The sequence below is a fragment of the Branchiostoma floridae genome, chromosome 2, assembly GCF_000003815.2.
Source record: "Branchiostoma floridae strain S238N-H82 chromosome 2, Bfl_VNyyK, whole genome shotgun sequence".
Lineage (NCBI taxonomy): Eukaryota > Metazoa > Chordata > Leptocardii > Amphioxiformes > Branchiostomatidae > Branchiostoma > Branchiostoma floridae.
Window position 1 is genome coordinate 34,982,137 of NC_049980.1, and position 21,827 is coordinate 35,003,963.

The following is a 21,827-nucleotide window of genomic DNA, read 5'->3' on the forward strand; positions in this document are numbered from 1 at the left end:
TAAGTGTAGGTGGTACCAGTACAGTCAGGGTACTGCCCAGCCTATGGTCGCAGCTGTGGTGAAGTGTACGTTACATGTTCCCATTGCCGTGAGGAGAATGGCCTTGTCGATAGCATTGATCCGGCAGGTAGGTCCATCCAGAATTCTCATTCCCTCCGTGTCACATTCAGCATGTTGTGTGTGATTTTTATGGGCTGTTAAAACTGTAGATCAATAATGATGGAGGTTTTCATTACTGTTGTTTTTGGTAGAAAATTCTTCAGGTTAGAATTTGAAGTCTGCAAAGTTTTTACTGAAGATTTAGGTCACCTGCAGTAACAGTGTAAATGACAGTGTTCGAAGGTTTATTAAGAATTAACAATGACTCAGATCAAAGACCTTGTCTCATCCAAATCATTTGTGGTTTGAGTTCTGGTTCACCATATATAGCTTTGTTATAGCTTTCCTGTGGTCCTAAATCAACATACATTATTAACTGGACAAAAACTACATGACAAATAGGAACAGGACTTATACAGAGTATACAAGTGCAGAAAATTCACAGATGATAAAAGATGTTCTAGATAAGGTCTTTTTACAACGTTCTGTGTCCAGAAAGATGACCATTCTATTGACATATTCAAAGATAATGGTTGGAGGGGATCAGACATGCTCCCTTCAGTTTTCCTGTAAGTGGCTTTTGTATGTTACTAATGGGAGGTAACACCAGTGGTGCGAGGTCTCAGTACATTTGGCAGATTCCTAGATTGAAAATAATTGGCAAGGAGGATTGTTTCCTTGCAAATTACACCCTTAGTCTGGAATATGCTCCTGAAATTGCCACAAATAATTTTTCTCCCATCCCACCAGCCCTGCAGAAGCATTACTGTGACTGTATTTTGCAGATGTCACCAGATCCAGATGTTCCCTTGTTTGATGAGTTTTTCCCTTTATAATCATAACACAATCAACTCCTAATCACAGCAGTTAATTTGTTACGACCTACTGAAGCATGTGACCTCTCACCCACTGAAGCATGTGACCTGGTACCCAGTGAAGCATGTGACCTCTGACCCACTGAAGTGTGTGACCTCTGACCCACTGAAGTGTGTGACCTCTGAACCACTTAAAGGGGCATTCCACTCCACACGGGAGTGTTATTTTCCGATAGATATTCATTTTAGGAAGTGATAACTGCATACTACTTCACATTATACGATAAAGTACCCAGTTGCTCCACATGCCTCAAAAGCATTCAGTCTTCTACTAAACTCCCCATGTACCCTCTAATTGAATTAATCCTATGGCTGAATACAATGCAGAACTTTTAGGTAAGGTTACCAAACTAATTTCAGGTTCGCTAAGAAATTTCGTCTTGTTCTTGTATTCTTTGCTATCTTATGAGCAAGTTGCCTTCTCGGTGTGCTCAGCGTACCTCATTTTTTCGAAAATATGTACGATAAACGAAGTGTCTATGCGTATAGTGAATGCATGGGTAGGGTCTGCATGGGTTTAGTGAGTGTCATTATTGTTTTATAAAACACACATTACGTAATTCATCCCAAGGTGATTCGGCTGATTATGTATTCATTGACACATTATTTATTGGAAAAAAAGACTCCCTTCTGGAGTGGAATGCCCCTTTAAGTGTGTGACCTCTGACCTCTCAGTTATATTGGGCATTGCCACATGAAAATTCTTGGTCAGAATTAAGTACTGTCACTAGATTTTTGAGTGAGATGATGTTGACATGTTTCTGCCGTAACAACCATGGTGTGAGAATATCCAATGTAATTGAAGGTCATCAACAATCAATATTTTTGCCTGTTATTTGATTTGGTCTGTGCAGAATCCAGGATGTGCCGATGACAGCGACATTAGGTCAGGGTCTGTGATGTTTTATTCATAGCTGCAGTAAATAGAGTCAATGCATCATAATAAGGTGTAAGGTAATGAATCATAGAACCGGGGAAATGAGATGGTCACAACGAACATGCAGTGCTTGGATGTAAGTTATTTAGATTCACATAAAAAGTTATCTAATCTTTCGTGCATCAGCCTTTTAATGTTTAGGTATGCCTTCTTACAAAATACCCTATAACTGTATTGTATCAACCTACATTATGTAGTATGCAAATAATCTCTAAATTTTCTTTTACGTTTAATTTCAATTTGTTACTTTCCTTACATATGTAAGGATTTTATTTGTTATGTTTTATAGTAGGTGTACACAGTCCTAACATAGTGCTGATGAGCAAAAATCTGTTTGAGTCTTTTTTGAGGGAAAGTGTGTGTTCAAGTTATCACTGAATATTTACTGTAATATTAGACACTCAAACAAGCTCCCTGATGTTATCTTGTTTAGCATCTATTGTTCCCGTCAGGGGAATGTGCTTGTACAATCCTGTATTGTGAGGATTTCCAGCCAAAATGCTTGAGTGGGTAATATACTGTAATTCACTTTGTCTTCATGGTACCAAACTTTCACGGTCTGAGAAAATTTAACTTGTTCTCGGAACTAAATGTTCACTATTGCAGCAAGTGCACATAAAAAAAGGCTGTGAATTATTTTTTATTAGTAATGATAAGTTCACGTTACAGTGAACATAACAGTACATTGAAAAAATCAGGAATTACAGTATACATTTGTATGGTAATGTGCATTCACTGTGACTGACAGGAGTTCCAGCCGAGTATGTATATATATGGTAATGTAACATTCACTTATGGATTGCACCAATTTGAGATGTACATATTGTCAGGTGTGCGGACCTCCCAACCATGCTATTAGTCCTTATGTAAGCTTCAGAAATACTTGCAAATTTCTGTTTGGTGCCGAGAAGTCTGGCTTTAGCAAGGTCACCTGTAGCCGACTGTGCCTCTTCAACGGCTATGACTGTATAATTAATTATATTATAATCTGTGGTTACTGAAGCGTCTCCAATTGCTAATGTGGCCTGGGACTTGTTGGGTGCTTGGAAAATGATACACAGCTTTTAAGGCTTGCGTCTGAAAGATCAATGGCTTTCTTAATTGTTAGTTTGACAGGTTGCACAATTAATGCTGCTTATTTCAAGGAATAAGTAGAACAGCGGGGCTCAAGCGCCCTCAACGACTAGGCAAACTGGTCAGGGCCTTTTGGCTTAGTGGTTATGTGGTTAGTGATGTGGGTTGTGAACTGGCAGGCCCGGGTTTGATTCCCGGGATCCGGGGGACTGTTTCTACTCGTCTCTTCTGTGTTTCACTACGGTAACTGTAGTTCCCATACCAGGGATTGCATCTAAAGATCAATGACTTGCTTAAGTATTGGACAGTTCGTTATTGGCTGCACAAGTAATGTTTGTTTCAAGGACAGTTTCAACACAGTTGCGACACCTTCGAGTTTACTGAACTGGGCTGTCTATGCTCTAAGAATCTGGTCCTGAGAGCACGGCGTTGTTTTATTTGTAAATGTCTGTTGCAGACGGACAGCACACCCACGGCGCGGAGGGGATAGTGTTAGGTTTATCGTTAATTGATAACTGATTGTGTTATGGATGTATTACACTCCTTTACGTTTGGGACCGCATTGTAAATATGTGCATAAAGCTGTCTGTATATACATTATGTAAATACTTTTCGTTTTGTGACCGCATCTGAACTGTGAGCAGCGACACCTGTCCTGCAGTACAATGTGAACCAGTCAGAATTGCCCTGAAGAAGGTGACAGACGGTCACCGAAACGTCGGTGAGAATAAAGCACTGGTTGTGAATTCTGATAGGTTTGTTTATCGTGTTTTGTTTATTTGTTTATTGTTTTTTTCAGACGGACAGCATACCCAGACCCACGGCGTGGGGGGGGGGATTTAGTGTCAGGTTTGTGTGCTGTTTGTATGTTATGTTTATTTGTTTGTTTATCCTGTGTTGCAGACGGACAGCATACCCAGACCCACGGCACGGAGCGTCAGACATCAGTACGACTTCTTCACTCTGGACGTTACGCTGAAGGAGGGCAGGAGACTCGCTATCAGAGACAAATGTGGTGAGTAAACAAACAAACAAACAAACAAACAAGCAAACAAACGTACATCTGGGCAGGAGACTCACTGTCAGAGACAAATGTGGTGAGTAAACAAACAAACAAACAAACAAGCAAACAAACAACCGTACGACCGTACATCTGGGCAGGAGACTTACTATCTAGAGACAAATGTGGTGAGTAAACAAACAAACAAACAAACAAGCAAACGTACATCTGTGCAGGAGACTCGCTATCAGAGACAAATGTGGTGAGTAAACAAACAAACAAACAAGCAAACAAACAAAGTAACAACCTTTCATCTGGGCAGGAGACTCACTATCAGAGACAAATGTGGTGGGTTCTGTACTGTCACTGTTTACCTCTACAGGTAAAGGTTTTACACATCCGTAATATTTACATCTGGGCAGGAAACTAGTTATCAGAGACAAATGTGGTGAGTGATTTCTGTAGTCACCTTTTCACTTCTACTGTACAGTATAGACATCTGTAATGTGTACATCCGAGCAGGAGACTCACCACCAAGATTTTTTTGTGGGTTTAGTTTTTTCAATTCAACAAACAAATATCAATTCCAGGATTCAGGGAGATGCGAAGAACACAGTTTCTGTACTTGTCCCATGTAATGTAATCTGATATCCACATCCTGCTGCACCCCCCTCCCACCCCTTCTCTTTCCAGGGTCACAAAGGTCGCAAGACTGGGTCATCAATCTGATGACCTCAGCACTGCGGAATCTGCTTTCTGTGACTTTGGCTGCACATTTTCACATGAGATACATCAATTGAGCTGTTAAACGTGTACAAATTTGATAAAACACTGTGCCCCAAAATAGATTGCTGATATAACAAATTCCCCTGCTGTTGGGCAAGTCACACCAGCGGCCGTTTGGTAGAAACTTTCGTCTGTGAAACAGATTCTCTAACATTAGAAAGATAATGCCTATCTCTCCAATGATCCATCTGTGAGCACACTTAGATATAGATTTAATTATGCCTTTATGAATTAGCCCATTGGCCTTCATGTAGGAACTATTACTGGTATTACTTCCCTCATGTCTTTGAGACACACCTACAAAATAAACATTACTTTTTACACATGACCGTGCACTACTCGCACCACTCATGAATTATTTAGCTCAGACCAGATTGATTGTAACGTTAGTAGATCTGAGTAAACGATGGTCACCATTCTGACCTCTGACCCCTCCCAGGAACCAGCGACCCTTATGTGAAGTTCAAGTACGACGGGAAGCAGGTCTACAAGAGCAGGATCGTGTACAAGAACCTGAACCCTCGCTGGGACGAGACGTTCTCCCTCCCCGTGGACGACGTGACCAAGCCGCTCGTGGTGAAGGTGTTCGATTACGACAGGGGGCTGCAGGATGACCCCATGGGTCATGCCTACATCGACCTGGCGTCGCTGCTGATCGACAGGTGGGTTTGACAGGTGGTTTGATTGACAGGCTTGATTGAGCTTTAGGATTAGAGTTGGGTGAGGTAGATGTTACACAGAGTTAGAGGGTTAGTGTTGGGTTAGGTACTTGTTATACAGATTGTTTTTATGTTTTCTGCAGGAAAGAGGAGTTCAAAGTTGAGCTTGAGGACCCACATGTTGTTTTTGTGTTCACTACAGGAAAGAAGAGTTTAAAGTTGAGCTTGAGGACCCACATGTTGTTTGTGTGTTTACTACAGGAAAGAAGAGTTTAAAGTTGAGCTTGAGGACCCACATGTTGTTTTTGTGTTTCACAGGAAAGAAGAGTTTAAAGTTGAGCTTGAGGACCCACATGTTGTTTTTGTGTTTTCTGTAGGAAAGAAGAGTTTAAAGTTGAGCTTGAGGACCCACATGTTGTTTGTGTGTTTACTACAGGAAAGAAGAGTTTAAAGTTGAGCTTGAGGACCCACATGTTGTTTTTGTGTTTTCTACAGGAAAGAAGAGTTTAAAGTTGAGCTTGAGGACCCACATGTTGTTTTTGTGTTTCACAGGAAAGAGGAGTTTAAAGTTGAGCTTGAGGACCCACATGTTGTTTTTGTGTTTCACAGGAAAGAAGAGTTTAAAGTTGAGCTTGAGGACCCACATGTTGTTTATGTGTTTACTGCAGGAAAGAGGAGTTTAAAGTTGAGCTTGAGGACCCACATGTTGTTTTTGTGTTTCACAGGAAAGAGGAGTTCAAAGTTGAGCTTGAGGACCCACATGTTGTTTTTGTGTTTTCTGCAGGAAAGAAGAGTTTAAAGTTGAGCTTGAGGACCCACATGTTGTTTTTGTGTTTTCTGCAGGAAAGAAGAGTTTAAAGTTGAGCTTGAGGACCCACATGTTGTTGTGTGGTTCACAGGAAAGAAGAGTTTAAAGTTGAGCTTGAGGACCCACATGTTGTTTTTGTTTACCACAGGAAAGAAGAGTTTAAAGTTGAGCTTGAGGACCCTCATGTTGTTTTTGTGTTTTCTGTAGGAAAGAAGAGTTTAAAGTTGAGCTTGAGGACCCACATGTTGTTTTTGTTTACCACAGGAAAGAAGAGTTTAAAGTTGAGCTTGAGGACCCTCATGTTGTTTTTGTGTTTTCTGTAGGAAAGAAGAGTTTAAAGTTGAGCTTGAGGACCCACATGTTGTTTTTGTGTTTCACAGGAAAGAAGAGTTTAAAGTTGACCTTGAGGACCCACATGTTGTTTTTGTGTTTCACAGGAAAGAAGAGTTTAAAGTTGACCTTGAGGACCCACATGTTGCAGAAGACTTGGGCTACCTTCTCCTGGACCTCACTCTGGTGCCAAAGACTAGCGATGAGAAGGAAGAGGTGAGTCAGCCTTCCGGGTGTCTTTAAGCACCATTCATGTGTCTTTAAGCACCATTTATGTGTCTTTAAGGAATGCAGTATTTTACAAAACACCTTATAATTAGTATCCATGTGTTTAACCTTCAGCCAGATAAGGTAGTCCCTTATGCCTTTTTCACATGGCGGACATGACTGGGTGTTATTTTAGAAATAAGTTTTGTCTGATTGCCTCATTGCCCTCGTTTTCGATCTATCATGGCCGCCACATGGGAAGGGTGTATATGGGGCAGGTAGCATGTAGAAAGAGGGTTTTTAGGAGACAAAACACCCCTCCATGTGCCTTTGATCCCCAAGCTACTGAGATATCAGCTAACAGCACCAGATTTGTGTCAGTTATGTGGTGAAGCAGCAAGGAGAACATACAAGGGACTCAGAGATGGACAAAACATCCGATTCTTGATAACTTGTGTAAGATCATCAATCTTGCTTTGGTGACATGTTTGCGAGTCAGCTCTACTGTTATGTGTGTGTGTGTGCATGCGCGCGTGTGTGTGTGTGTGTGTGCATGTACATATACAAGACTCTGTGTACAAATAGACAGAGAACCTTCCCAGCCTCTTATTCGCATGTATTTTATATAATTATGTACAATTATAATATTAGAATATATCATCTCAGAGTCCATTGCAGTAATACCATAGTGAGGTCTTCAATCTGTCTATCTCCAATAACGCCTGATGTAATGTCATTATTCTGGTGCTAAGCAATTTAGGTGCCCCCTGGATGGTTGTTATCACCAGCGGCTGTCAAATCAAATGAAGAACACAGATTGGCAGCGGAAAATGTTTCAGTCTTCATAATTACTGTGGAGAGTTGGCAGCTATGTACATGTAGTGGTAGCCATAGTACCATGATGGTTCTATGTACATGTAGTGGTAGCCATAGCACCATGGTTCTATGTACATGTAGTGGTAGCCATAGCACCATGGTTCTATGGAGGAAAATATGTACTAGCCTGGTCCCGACCTCTGGTTGATAATGTATGTATGTTAAGCACCATGCTGTTTTTACTGTAGTGGGAAACTGGTGTGTGTAGTGTGCTGTTGTCAGCAGCCCTGCCAAGAAGTCATGCTCACCTGACATACATGCTACTTGAAAGGGTTGCAGTCTTTAGGATGGGACGATAAGCTGGGGTTCACTGTTCATTGTTGATCTGTATGTGTGTGTGTGTGGAAGTCTGTTCCCTGTAGCTCTGTCCGTGGTGGGAAATGGCGTAGCTGGATAGAAATGCTGTGGTGACCTGCGGTGACCTTGATCAGAAGTTGCTGCTGAGTGGCCCTGGCTAGTGTGACCATGGGTGTCCCTGGTACACAGCAACACAGTCAGCCACATCAGTATTGTTTCCCCTGACATTCTCATATTCTAATAACAACTTTAGATTAGTTAAATCCACTAGGTATTTTCCACTAACTCTGAATATACCTCCATGTTGGGAACATAAAAAGATCTATAGTTAGAAAAGACCGATTTTTGATGACCTTTCCAAGCCAGCAGATGGTAATTTGACCAGCAAAAAAAGTCTAGTAACTTTCCCATAATATAATATGACATTCAGACTTTATAGTTCATAGCATCAAATCTATAATCAATCTCTAGAAACAAGTTTATATTTAGCCTTCTTGCATGGTTCAATACGAACATTTGACCTGTTGGCATTGATTTGCATGGAGTCCCAGTTTTGCTGACATTAGTCTGGAGTCCACATGTGTAGTCAGTTAACAGGTATTCAGATACTGAGTAGACCTTACAGCCCCGTTCCTGGACATTTTCATGTCTCCTGTGATAACTATGACAGATCACAGCCCAGTGCCTGAGGAACTGCTGCAGTTATGCGACTCGATAGTTTATATGGCTTTATCTGACTGATTTATTATGCCTGTTAAAACTGCATTGCTGAGAGGGTATTTGGTATTTCCTGCAATTTGATATATTTTACATAAATGCTCCATCCAGAAGACCTTCATTTTTATATAGTGGGAATTTTATATGGATGATTTATCATATGACTACTTAGGTTCCTGTTAAAATTGAATTGCTGAAGGGTACGTGCTATTTCCTGCCATTTGGAGCGGGATTTACATAAATGCCCTATCCAGAAGACCTAAGTAGTCAGATGAAAGGGAGAAAGTAAAGAATCACTCATTAGATTGAATGGCAGTCATATTCAGAAATCATAATGTCATAACTGTAGTGTTCTAATAACAATAGAATTGAGAAATATTTTCCATTGGCTTTGTAGATATAAACAGCAGGTATGAACTGCTAAATAGCACAGTTAAAACTTAATAAGATGAAGTGCTGTGAAGTTTCCCTCATTCACACCTCATACACTTATAATAGCTTACAGCATTGCCCAGTAGCTCACCTGTCTCAAATTGCCTTCTATTTTTCATGGCAAGTCGGTAGTTTCAAAGCCCAGTGGCATCAGCTGATTATGTTCAGTTTTGCAGTGAAATCAGACTCACCATTTGGCACAAACTACCAAGTAATAGACTAGGACCAGATGACTGAAATGTAGTAGAATGTTATTAATCTTAGACTTCTCTTGAAGTGATATTCTTATAATTGTGTGTGACGATGAAGATCCATGGACCGCTCTTCTGTTTTCTTCATACATGCCTAACATGACCCAATCTCTATTTTCTGGGATTTCCCAGGAGTGAAATATGCATTTTGTGTTGTCTAAATTGTCACTTAGTTCCTTGTGAAGCAAGCCCATCTATTGGGTATTAGGAAGAAAGCTTCAGAAATGCTTTGTGACAGTACAATTCAGAGAGAGACCAGCATTTCCATCCACTGTAAGCAGTCTTAGGGCATCACACTGGGAAATCTGTGACTATGCAGAATGGATACAGCAGTATCAAAATTGGTGCTGCAATAGTCATATTTTTGTCTATTCTGAGCTACAATACAAAGTATGACAGAAACATTTATCTTTATTATTTTTTTATAAATTCAAAACATCTCGGTAGCCCCTTCTTGTACAACAAGTTGTAGATTTCCAAGAGGACCAGCAAAGTGGATCCTAATAACTTGGGAAAAATTGGAACATAAGTTATATTTCATCAGAAATTGGACATGATGTAGAGAAAGAGAAATTGATACACTCACTCACACTCACTATCCATGGTTAGATTATACTGCTGCTGGGTTCCCTGACGCAGGGGTAGGCAGCAGTCGGCCAGTCTTCACACTCCGCTTCCATTTGGATACAAATGAAATAAATAGCGCAAAGTAGTTACATATGATTTATAGTCAGCATAAAATGTCCATTCAGTGTCCAATAAGCCCAGCTGGTCTTTACAAGTGCCTGACGTAACCTTCCTTCAGGCTCCTGTCTTACTGCGCTGCTGATAGTGACAGATGAGCGCAATAATGTCTCCCCATCATGATTAATGGTAGAGGATAAAATGTCAAAATCTGACCTACTTTCTTGTTTCATATTTGATTCCTCTGACCTCTGACCTCTGATGAACCTCGTGAGTTTTCAGCAGCTTGCACTGAATAGTGCTGATTACGTTGTGTTTAGAATAGGATCACCATTAATCATCATCTAAATAGGAAGGCAGAAAAACTATACCGTTCAGCAGCTACAAGAAGAACTGCTCATTTTTACAGGCACCTTGTTACAATCAGTGTAAGTTGTCTGTCGCCTTCAGACTGAAGTCAATTGTTGCGGTCTCCGCTGCCTGATTATAGGTTGCCTCATGATTTGTCCCATTGGAAGCATCATGAGAGACCGTCGGGACCGGCTGTCCGCCTTACTGTGTCAGTCTGGATCAATGAGTCATTAGGCATAGGGAAATTAATGTGGGCTTTCCCAGAAAGGCAGTGAAAAATCAGGGGTGATAGGAAGGGATTTTATTTTTTCAAAATTTCAGTTCAGTGATCAACAAATATAGGCACAATTATGTAGGTGTCAATGTAAAAGGGCCCTCGGTTTGGTGGTTCTGTGTACTTGTATATCACTTTCTGTACGGCAACAGACATGAGTAGCACATGTTGTAAAGATTTGTATAGCCTTTGCCAGTGGTCGATCTCCCCAAAAGTTCCAAGGGTTGGTCGTATAATCGTAAGCACTACATTTTTCTCAAGGCCTGACCACCCTTGCACCAGTACCAGCTGTAGGGCCTGCCCTTGGTGCTGAAAGCCTGGGGACTGATGTGTGATATCCACTACTCTGTTGCTGCTGTTCCTGCTGTTCTTGTTGCTGCTGTTCCTGCTGTTCCTGTTGCTGCTGTTCCTGCTGTTCCAACTATTCCTGCTGTTACTGCTGTTACTGTTCCTGCTGTTACTGAGCCTGTAGACTGTGATGTAAATCTGTCCTCCTGCTGTTCTGTACCCTTGCACCAGTACCAGCTGTGGGGCTGCCCTTGGTGCTGAAAGCCCGGGAACTGATGTGTGACATCCACTACTCTGTTACTGTTGTTACTGTTACTGTTGTTACTGTTCCTGCTGTTACTGAGCCTGTGCTGTTCTGTACCCTTGCACCAGTACCAGCTGTAGGGCCTGCCCTTGGTGCTGAAAGCCTGGGGACTGATGTGTGATGTCCACTACTCTGTTCCTGCTGTTGCTTTTAGCATTCTGAGTCTGTGGATCGTAATCTAGATCCTTTCTGGGGTTTTTTTGCAAGTAGTTGTCAGTGATATCTATTTTAAAGGTACTGGCATTTGTACTAATTTACTAATTTTCAATTATTTTTCACGAGTTTTGTAACCAGTCAGTCAGTGCATATAATATTAAGCAGAGCTGTAAAAGTTGCCTCACTCACACTCACGCAATAACTATCCGGTTTATCGTCTGTTGTTGATGTATTTCATGTACAGATATGGGCAATATTCTATGCTTTAGATTGGACCACCATTGCCATGCAGAGATTATGATTTATATGATTCTGAATGTATTGATCTGCTGTAGCTGTAATATATACAAAATTACCTGTCATTTATTTTATCTATGCTGCATTGACCTTTACTTGTATATCAATAAGCATCCATATTTAAGTGTTTAAATATTGACTAATATTATAACGTAGATAAACATCACTATTTTCCAACAACAGTGTATAAAATGGTTGACATAGCATCCACAGTATGCTTTCAACATGCAGATGCCCGTATAAGCCGTACCTTCTCTTATCAGCAGGACGAATGAAAGACAAGATAAATCGATAAGAATTTTATCTGCTTGAAATTTGATTTCCCACGTCTTACATATCATCAGTCTCCTGCATAATAAACGGATAACTGCTATACTTAAGCGATAACGTCTATACTTTAGCAGTCAGGAGTGATTATTGTCCTCAGTATTCATCGGTGCATCAGAATCAGAGTGATTATTTATACATTACTGATGTATGTGAGCTGTACTTGGGTAGGGAGGGGCTGTTAGGGAGTCTGGTGTCTGTGATCTGTCCAAAAGGAAGAAAAAGGCGCTGGCAAGAGAAATTATGGGAGAACAAATTCTGAAAATAGGAATGACATTAGTGACGTGAAACAGTAAGAAGTACCAAAAACTGAGAAATTTAGTTGTTAGATCTTCAGTGGTGCCCCAACTGCCAAATATTTAGACTAAGATGATGAGATGATCTGTCCAGAAACTGGACACAGTAGCAGCTCTTTTGTCCTGAATACTCAGTGGTAGGTGAGAACTCTGAGAAGGGATGATCTGCCAAACATACCCTTTAGAAGAAAAGAATGTGCATGGTTCAGATGCCTACAGCCTTTGGTAGCATCTTTCTGACTGTTGGAAGTTCCTGTATGGTCTGGAAAAATATGTCCCAACTGGAGATGGAAAACAGAATGTTGTAATAAGCTGGGCGTTTTCAGCTTGATACTTGTTTTAATATTTGACTGGTCCTTATTATCTGGGGTATGATTTGTTAAGAGGTAAATGTTATTTTATTCTGCTGCAGTCTGTGTTTTTCAAGGCCAGTCATTCCACGATGGGAAACCTGCTGCTGTGTAAAGTGACACCGCTGTCGGTCAGCTGGTGGTGAGAAATGCAATTAGCAGCCACGACATGCAATTAACCTTAAACAGTATCGATTGTCATAAAGGTTCTTCCCTTTGTTAAGGAGTAAAGCTGAGGTCCATTACATTTACACCAGCCCTGATTGCTGGGCAGGATTGGTCAAACATCTTACACCAAAGGGGCAGCCGTAATCTCAGCTCACTGTTCAGTACCGTCATCATTAACAACAGTGGGATGTTTGTTATTGGGCAGTGGTCATGTTAAGGCTGTATTGTTGGTCTGATTTATGAGAATACATTTTGCTATTTCATGGTTATCATTTCATTTCATCCATTCCTCTGTTATGTATATCAAGTTTACTTCTTATATCATCAAAATCAAGCTTTTGTCATGACCTTCCTCAGTAGCCAGGCCAATGTCTTAGTCAACTTGTTCTAAAACCTGTGTAGAGATTTAGGCTCTTTTAAAAGAAGTCACAGAAAAGACAGATGAGGATTGAGTCTGCCACTATTTCTTCACTGTAATATCAAGGTCATAGTAACAATGCTAATATCAACTGAACTGAATATCAATAGTTTGTTTCACTCATGCTGTTTGTCCAATGGGTTTGATGATGACCTTGGCATCACTAGAACAATAAAAAAATACAATCAGATCAAAAATGTGGATAATGCCCTACAGCCATGGGGAGACTAAAGGAGGCTTATAAAACTGGGTTGGCAAAATCACAATGCTGCATCTTTGTACTACAGTAAGACTGAATCACAAAAAAAGGAAAATGTATGTGGACAAAGGTTGTTGTTTTCAGGTTTACGCAACATTCAGGCTGGTATGGTGAGAAGCAGGTCATGCCAGTATTGATCGTTGTTCTGACTGAGCAGTCGTGTGATTTGGTTCTGATTCTCATCAGATGAGATCAGGACAATCTCATTGGAACATAACCAGCTTTATTGTGAACGTAAATCACTGCATGTTTCTTATCCAGACTAAAGCCAAAACCTTTCAGGCTCTTAGAGCTGGTGCCAATGTTCTCATCTACTCTCACAGTGGAGCTGTTTCAGAGAAGATGGTATCTCACATCAGTAGGAGGTGCACATAATAGTTTACTGTGAAAGTGTAGCGTTGCATGTTTAAGTGGTGAGTGGAATATGTTATCCCCACAGTAGGGGCATCTTCTCTGGGTAGTTTTAAAGAACGCTTGCAGATAGATGTGCAAAAGTTAGGTGTGACGGATCCTTCGGTGTAATAAACCCAGCGGCTGCCGCGACGCATGCCTGTGAAGCTGGTGTGTTATGCCGAACGGCGGTTATACCGGCTATATGGATACAGATACAGAAGCTGGTGTGTTATGCCGAACGGCGGTTATACCGGCTATATAGATACAGATACAGGAACTATCGTAGTGGTGCAGTGAGGAAATTCAGCTGTGTTTATGTTATAGGTTGTTCAATGGAGTGAATGTTCAAGTTAAATGTTCAAATTTACAGCAGCAGAAATGAGTGTTCACGTCAATGTTACCATCTATTCTCACAGTGGAGCTGTTGGAGGGAAGATTTTATCTTCACATCAGTGACAGTACGAGGTGCACATAATGGTTTATTGTGTATGTTGGTGGTGGTGCAGTCAGGAAATTCAGCTTTTATCCACAATGCTTGAATGTTCCTTGGTTCTTGGGAGTGAATGTTGAGGTCAATGTTCCCATTCGCTCTCACAGTGAAGTGGAGCTATTTGAGAGTATGTGTTGGACACAATGGTTAAGTATGAAAGTGTTGAAGTCCATGTTCCCATTAACTGTAGCAGAAGTGTCAGTGTTCACGTCAATGTTTTTCACATCTACTCTCACAGTAGAGCTATTTGAGAGTATGTGTTGGACACAATGGTTTAGTATGAAAGTGTTGTAGTCAATGTTCCCATTCACTGTACCCCTGGAGCCAGATGATGGGACTAGATGCTGAGATTCCCCTGAGTCAGTATTGATGCAGTAAATCTACAGGTACAGAATTATGGACAATAAACCACATACTCTTATACACATACTCGTATACACAAACTCTAATACACCTCATACAGAATTATGGACAATAAACCACATACTCATATACATATACTCGTATACACAAACTCTAATACACCTCATACAGAATTATGGACAATAAACCACATACTCATATACATATACTCGTATACACAAACTCGTATACGTCTCATACAGAATTATGGACAACAAACCACATACCCATATACATATACTTGAATACACAAACTCGTATACGCCTCATACAGAATTATGGATAATAAACCACATACTCGTATACATATACTCGTACACACAAACTCGTATACGCCTCATACAAAATTATGGCTAATAAACCACATGCTCGTACAAATATGGCTAATAAACCACATACTCGTATACTCTCTGTCTCACTCATGGCAGGGTATAAATCAGTGTATCAGAGATACACCTGTAAAGGATGATAACCTCGTATATCTGGAGTAGGCAATATTCCAGTTTGTTACAGTGTCACTGAGATTATCATAGTTTTTTTTATTCAACTACCTATACATCAACAAACCTACAGTACAGGTACCGTGGACATATGAGCTAGTTTATTTATACTATTGGGAAATGTAGTAAACAATCCACATTACAACTAGCCTGAGTACTGTAAATGCATTTACTTTCGTGGTAGCAGAAAAATGGAGTGTTCATGGTGGTTTTAGGTTTGCGGTAGTGTCGTGGACTGCAGTAAAAACTATAATGGACAAATGTTCGAGGTGGTTTTAAGTTTGCGGTGAAGTGGCCACTGTGAAAACTGAGAACATAAAACCACTGCACTCATTTCTGCATAAATTTTACAGTGAAGTCTCAAACATCAAAACACCAATTATCATACCAAACAGCCCACCAGACAATCATCAACATTCTCGGATTCAGGAACATGAAAATTCAAATCTCATTTCTGATGTCCTCTCTCTAATGTCGTCCGGGAAACTGACTTAGTTTTGCCTGTTTAGCTGTTTTTGTTCCCCGTGGTGACTACAAATATAGTGACGTCAGTAGTTTTAACTGGCGCGATCGCCCAGTAATAAGAGCAGGGTAGATTGTAGCTCTGACCAGCACAATTGCGTGGTAATAACGCCGGGGAAATCGTAGCTCTGACCAGCACAATTGCATGGTAATAACGCCAGGGAGATCGTAGCTCTGACTAGCACAGTTGCGTGGTAATAACGCCGAGAAATCGTTTCCCTGGTTGAAGATGGATGACTTGTGAGACATGTAGGTAATCAGGCGTCCATCCGGGCTGCTGAAATCTGAAGGTGTGTCCTTTCCATATCCACAGCTGTCGTGTGCGTTTATCTGTGTAAAATCTACTCAGATTGGGTATTTTTATACTGCAGTACATAATATTTGTTCCTTGTAGAGATGTACAACACCATATTCATTGTGGTGTATTTCCACCCAAATATGTAGAACTAGACATCTTTATTTATATAATATTATGATGATCATCATATAGCTGTTAATTCTAGTACATTCAAGTGCTGTGCATTTTACCATCAAATGTCTACACAATAAATACTTGACTACATAAATATAGATAACTGTTATTCAATATCAATGTTATTGAGACATATTTTATATTTCACTACAGTAACAGTAACAGCACTTTGTAGATATGAGGCAAATGTTATTGCTGCTATTTGTGTTCCCTGTATTTTATATGGGACGAACGAACGAACGTATTTTATATCATCACTCAGAACGTGTTAAATTTTAATGCTTCTCGCTGCAGATGATATCAGTAATTCCTCACAGTGAGCACACCTGTCTGTCCAGGCTAGCCCTCAGCACACCTGTCTGTCCAGGCTAGCCCTGCCGGAAAAATGTCAGACTCTGCTGTTCATGTAGGAAACATTCTGCATTAGTGGCATGTCTCTGCGTAATTATTCAATATTAGTTTATGAAATATGTCTGCAGTAATGTTGCACATTATTTACTATAATAACCTTAGTTTGATACCACCCTACTGTCTGAAATATGTTGTGTATGAATAGCGTTACATTGTTGACTATGATAATCTTAGTTTGATATCACCTTACTGTCTGAAATATGTTGTGTATGAATGGCGTTACATTGTTGACTATAATAATCTTAGTTTGATATCACCCTACTGTAGGAAATATGTCTGTATAAATGGTTTTACATTATTTACTATAATAAGCTGAGTTTGATATCTATAGGTGCTGATTCTAAAGATTAGTCAGGACGACTGGATGGATGCTTCAGATGCTTTATAAGTCCATTAGCTGGCATACAAAAACAAAACTTGTACTCGGCTAATCTTTCTGGACATGTGACATTTAAAAATACGAACATACCACATACATGTCAAGTACTTCCAGTTATTTACAGTGCAGCGCAGTTATTCAGACTGGGTTAAATGAATCGGAAAGGTCACTGAAGGTCGCAGGGGTGATGTGAACTGTGAGCTAGCTTGATGCTTGTTGATGTGATTTGATATTAATATCACATTATGAATGATAACATGTCAGCAAGGGGCTTGCAGCATGTACAAATTTGATGTTATCAATCAGGCAGCTTGAAATTATTCTGTTTTGGCTGATATGAAGTTTTTTTGTTTTTCAATCACTGAGTTGAAAATAGGAGTCTTTTTTTTTTTTCAAAATCAAAACAACAGCCATCCTATACAACTGATTGTTCAGTCACTACATTATATATTATTTTCCAGATGGAAAGTTTATAGTCACTGTTTTTAACAATATATAATGTTCACCTTGGAAAGTCAAACTGGGATCTCGGAACCCTGTGAGACCCCTGCGGCTTAGGTACTAATGCAGAGTGCTTGTGTGCTTTTGTATGGTTCCAACATAATCCAGTTGCCTATTAGAATTAAGCGTTTCAACATCTAACTTCAAGTTGTATGTAGCAGAACATAATTAGACTAGATTATGCACCGTGTTCGTTGGGAATACAGCCTGGCTTTGCTGTGTGCTGGTTGAATTGGAAAATGTCACTGTTTTATTGAGGCCTTGGAGAAAAAGTTTTATTGGTATCAAATGAAAAAAAAGAATGCTGTATGATTTAATCATATAACAGCATAACATTCTGTTTTATTTTTATTTTTATTTTTTTATTAGATATTTATTAATTTTCCATTATGATGAACAAAACATACAGACATTACAAAAAACACAGATGAAGCCACCCCTAGCAGATGCGTTACAACGGAATTAATAAATTGATAAATAATGACATAGTATGTTAGATAAAGATGCAACTTAAGCTTTACATAAAGTAAATTGATACATCGATAAATAATGAGACAGTATGGTAAAAAGAAGATGAAACTTAAGCATTACATAAAGATCGCCACTTACTTCTGTTTTTTCTTTTGTTTAGATCTTTACAGTTGATTTTACCTATGACAAATCCAGGCGGAGTCGTGTATGTCTGTTCCTGTGTCATGTACTGAGGAGTAGCAGACTATCTCAGCTGGCTTTTACAGAATAATGACAGACGGAGTTATATAGGTGTTGGAATTCTGGCAACCTCCTACATGAATGTAAATCTATTTTGCCAATCAGTGCCAGCGTTGAGCTAATATTCTAGACACCAGCTTTCCTGACTTTCCCAGGAGTCCAGGCTAATACCTGCCAAATGCAGGCTTACACCGTCCCCAGGTGAGACTTGTATTGCTGGCGGGGTCCACATAGGCAAGTAGCTTCTCCTGAATCTTTATAGTAGGAGAGTGTTCCGACTCACGGCCGTGCCCCGCATCAGGTTAGGCTGGTTTGGTGATGCTGTAGGTCAGCAATGGTTACTGCTCTTTTGTTTCCCTAAAGGATCTTTTGGAGTTACGGTGAGATTTAGTCTAAGCTTAGTTATGTGTAATTCTGTGCCATTTTTCACGAAAGACTGTTGGCTTCATGCGCTTATGTTTCCCTTTGGACGTGTTTAGCAGTGCAGGTAAGATTAAAGCTTAACTTAAGCTTGGTTCTGTGCTGTTGTGTGAAGCAGGGTGGATTGTCACATCAGTCATTTTGGCAAGTAATACTGTCCAAAAGAGATCATACATTTGTGTGTGTGACAAGCATTTTCCCACTGATAGTGGTGTAAGAAAGATGGCTGGCCTTGTGCTCTCTTGTCTTCACTCTTCTTGTTTCCCTATAATTTAGTATAAATACAGGACCTGGTATTGTATAAGTTGAGGAACATTCTTGTTGTTGGTATTCTCTTTTTCAACCTTCTGTGTTTTTGCTATCAAGAAGATCTCACTCACACACATATACATGACTCAAGCCCACAGTTTTTCGTTCCAATATTTTTTATAACTGAAGCGAGAGAACAGAAGAACCCATTAGTGCCACAAAACTGCAGGCATGTCAGGAATTACAAATTTAAGGGACTTCAAAGATTTAATTTCTTATTCTGTCTATATATATATATATATATATATATATATATATATATAATTATATATATATAAGAAACCGCTGATTTGTATGCTTGGAGATTTGTATGCTTGGAGATTTGTATGCTTGGAGATTTGTATGCTTGGAGATTTAGTATAATTGGAGATTTGTGGGATTGAGTTTATTGCTGGCATTACATGTTTATAGCCGCCCTCCTACTGTGAACTACCTGGTAATGAGACATGTTTTCTGCCAGTCTAGCTGAGATAGTGGCTCACTTAAGACTAGCAATAACGGAGGGCTGTACAAATCTTCTAGCGTCCATTTAGACAATACCCGCATGTCTCGTATTGCAGTCAAATTGGTCATTTATTGGCAAAAAAACAGCATGTCTTACCGCTACGTGCATTTGTTGTATATGAATGGTTGTAATATGGGAGGTTGTAGCATGGGAGGTTGTAGCTTGGGAGGTTGTAGCATGGGATGTTTGAATGAGGGAGGCTAGTGGGTGTGTTTACTTGTGCATAGCCTTCCTTGGGTTGGTGCTGTTTCTCTGATTTTGAGAAATCCTGCAAGACTGTGAAGACATGTTGGAGTGTGAATCAGCACTGTGGCAGATGTTACTATAACTTAATGTAATATTTGGAGTGTTCAATGCTTCCTGACTCTGCCAGTTTCTGTAACCTTGCTGTAGACTGAGAACCAAAGGTGCCTGTGGTCACCCCATCCCTGCATGTGCCTCACTCATCCCTGTGGTCACCGCCAGCCAAGGCTGTTTCTCTGCACTGATGACATTTTGATCTGCCAAAAGGCAGGAAAATGAGGCATGCAGGCAGATAATGGCCCACCAGTGTGTGCACGGCCCAGTTAATGACACTGTGCCCTGTCCCACTTTTACAGCACACCATAGTAATACTCACTAGCAGGCCATTTCCTACACCTCATGTTAGAAAGGGTTAGGGACCGTACGATATTTATCGGGGGGGGAGGGCTGGTGCGTTGGAAGTCCGATCAAAAAATTTTTTCATGGCCCTCCCCCCCATCTCAAAAAAATTTAACGTGACCCTCCCCCTCCACCCCAAAAAAATCAACATGGCCCTCCCCCCGACAGGAACCATTAAAAGGGTAGAAAAACAACCGACAAAAACAGCCGTCAGGGCACAAGGGCGCCCGGCGTCCACCTGGTATAGCCAGTGTTCTTGCCAGGATTTTTTCACAGCGTCGGGGCAGGGGTCCGGGGGCATGCTCCCCCGGGAAAATTTGGATTTTCAAACCCTCTAAAACAGAATTTCCTGCAATTTGAGAGGAAAATTATGCCCTTGAGATTGGATGCCGTTTGCCTTTTTCTACTCCCGTTATTCAGTAATCGACGTCCGCCCTTTCCTCAAAAATACGTTATAAAAAAATAACTATAAGCACGGGGAATCAGCCGTCCGTGATCTGGCCCGGGTATTATTGTCCAGTCATGTCTATATGAAAATTTTGGGTTATCGATGCTTCGAAACAGGGCTCTAGCCAGTGAGTTTGTCAGCCCATGGAAAAATCCTGCCAACTTTCTTCCGGCATTGACTGAGTAAAAAATGTCTACCTCGTGCGATCGATGGTGCGTCCTCCCGCATCAAATACTAGTAGTTTTTCCAGAGGATAGAATAACAACGCCATCACACCTTTTTTTTCTATTTTGCCCGATGATTTTACTCAAATTAATTAAATTGGTCGGGTTTTACACGGGCAGGCCGCGCCGTCATTTTCCAGGAGCGTGCGTTCGTTTCCTGCGACCTCAGGTAACCCCGTTTTCGGCGTGAAATATTTGGCTGGATTTCTTTTTTTACATAGACCAAGAACGTTATACAAATGTACATTATACGAAGGAGGTCGATCTGCTGCGTCTTTGGCAGTGATCAGTGCCGGTGTAGCCTTGAAGGAGTAGCCAGAAAAGACGTCCCAACGTGCTGGGCGCTGCGATCGATCGACCGTCCGTCTGGGGAGGGGGGCGTGCCGCGCCATGTGCCACGGAGTGCACAGCCGACGTGACTCGATCGACGCTTGACAACAATATTGCGGCCCCTTTTCAGCCGCAAATTTTGCCCTTTTGAAACAACAGAAATGTTGTAAATAAAAAAAAAAGTTTATAGCTTTGGATTCTTCGCATAATTACCGCGCACCGCGCGTAGTTGGGGAAGAAACTTGCCAGACGACACGGGCGGCTACCAATATATCTAAAGCGTGCCGCGCTCCGCCCATGCCCCAGTATAAATTGTAAAGGTAGGATTCCTTCTTATAAAGATAGTTTTTAAAAAGATTCCACACGGGTGGTACAGGTCAGCCTTTCTTTCAGATTTTTTATGGACACACTCACCCGAGCCGAGTGCGTCTTTCCAGAAAAAATTAGTCCCAAGACGGAATGACGTATGTCTGGCGGGAACGCTGGTCTAGGGCAGTGCCACTTTTGGGGCGACTTAGGGGGGCGAAGCCCCCCGGAAGCTCTTGCATTTTAGGCTATTCAGAAGGCTTATTTTATCAGTTTTAGGGCCATGTCAAAATATCAAAACAAAAATAGTATAAACTATTCTTTCAAAAAAATAACATGGCC

General features: G+C 40.7%; 1 protein-coding gene across 11 annotated transcripts in view; it reads left to right on the forward strand.

The window, feature by feature from the left end:
* LOC118407175 (multiple C2 and transmembrane domain-containing protein 1-like) overlaps positions 1-21,827 on the forward strand; it is a 101,150-nt gene that overhangs the window by 59,032 nt on the left and 20,291 nt on the right. For 9 of the 11 annotated variants that reach the window (XM_035807664.1, XM_035807600.1, XM_035807614.1 and 6 more), the window contains exons 2-4: positions 3,889-4,000; positions 5,211-5,433; positions 6,676-6,784. In XM_035807664.1, coding sequence (XP_035663557.1) covers positions 5,390-5,433; positions 6,676-6,784 — 153 coding nt within the window. In that variant the 5' untranslated portion in view covers positions 3,889-4,000; positions 5,211-5,389. Of the gene's footprint in view, positions 1-3,888; positions 4,001-4,223; positions 4,248-4,422; positions 4,434-5,210; positions 5,434-6,675; positions 6,785-21,827 lie in introns of those variants that run through there. The other 2 variants (XM_035807653.1, XM_035807672.1) reach the window with 2 other exon arrangements.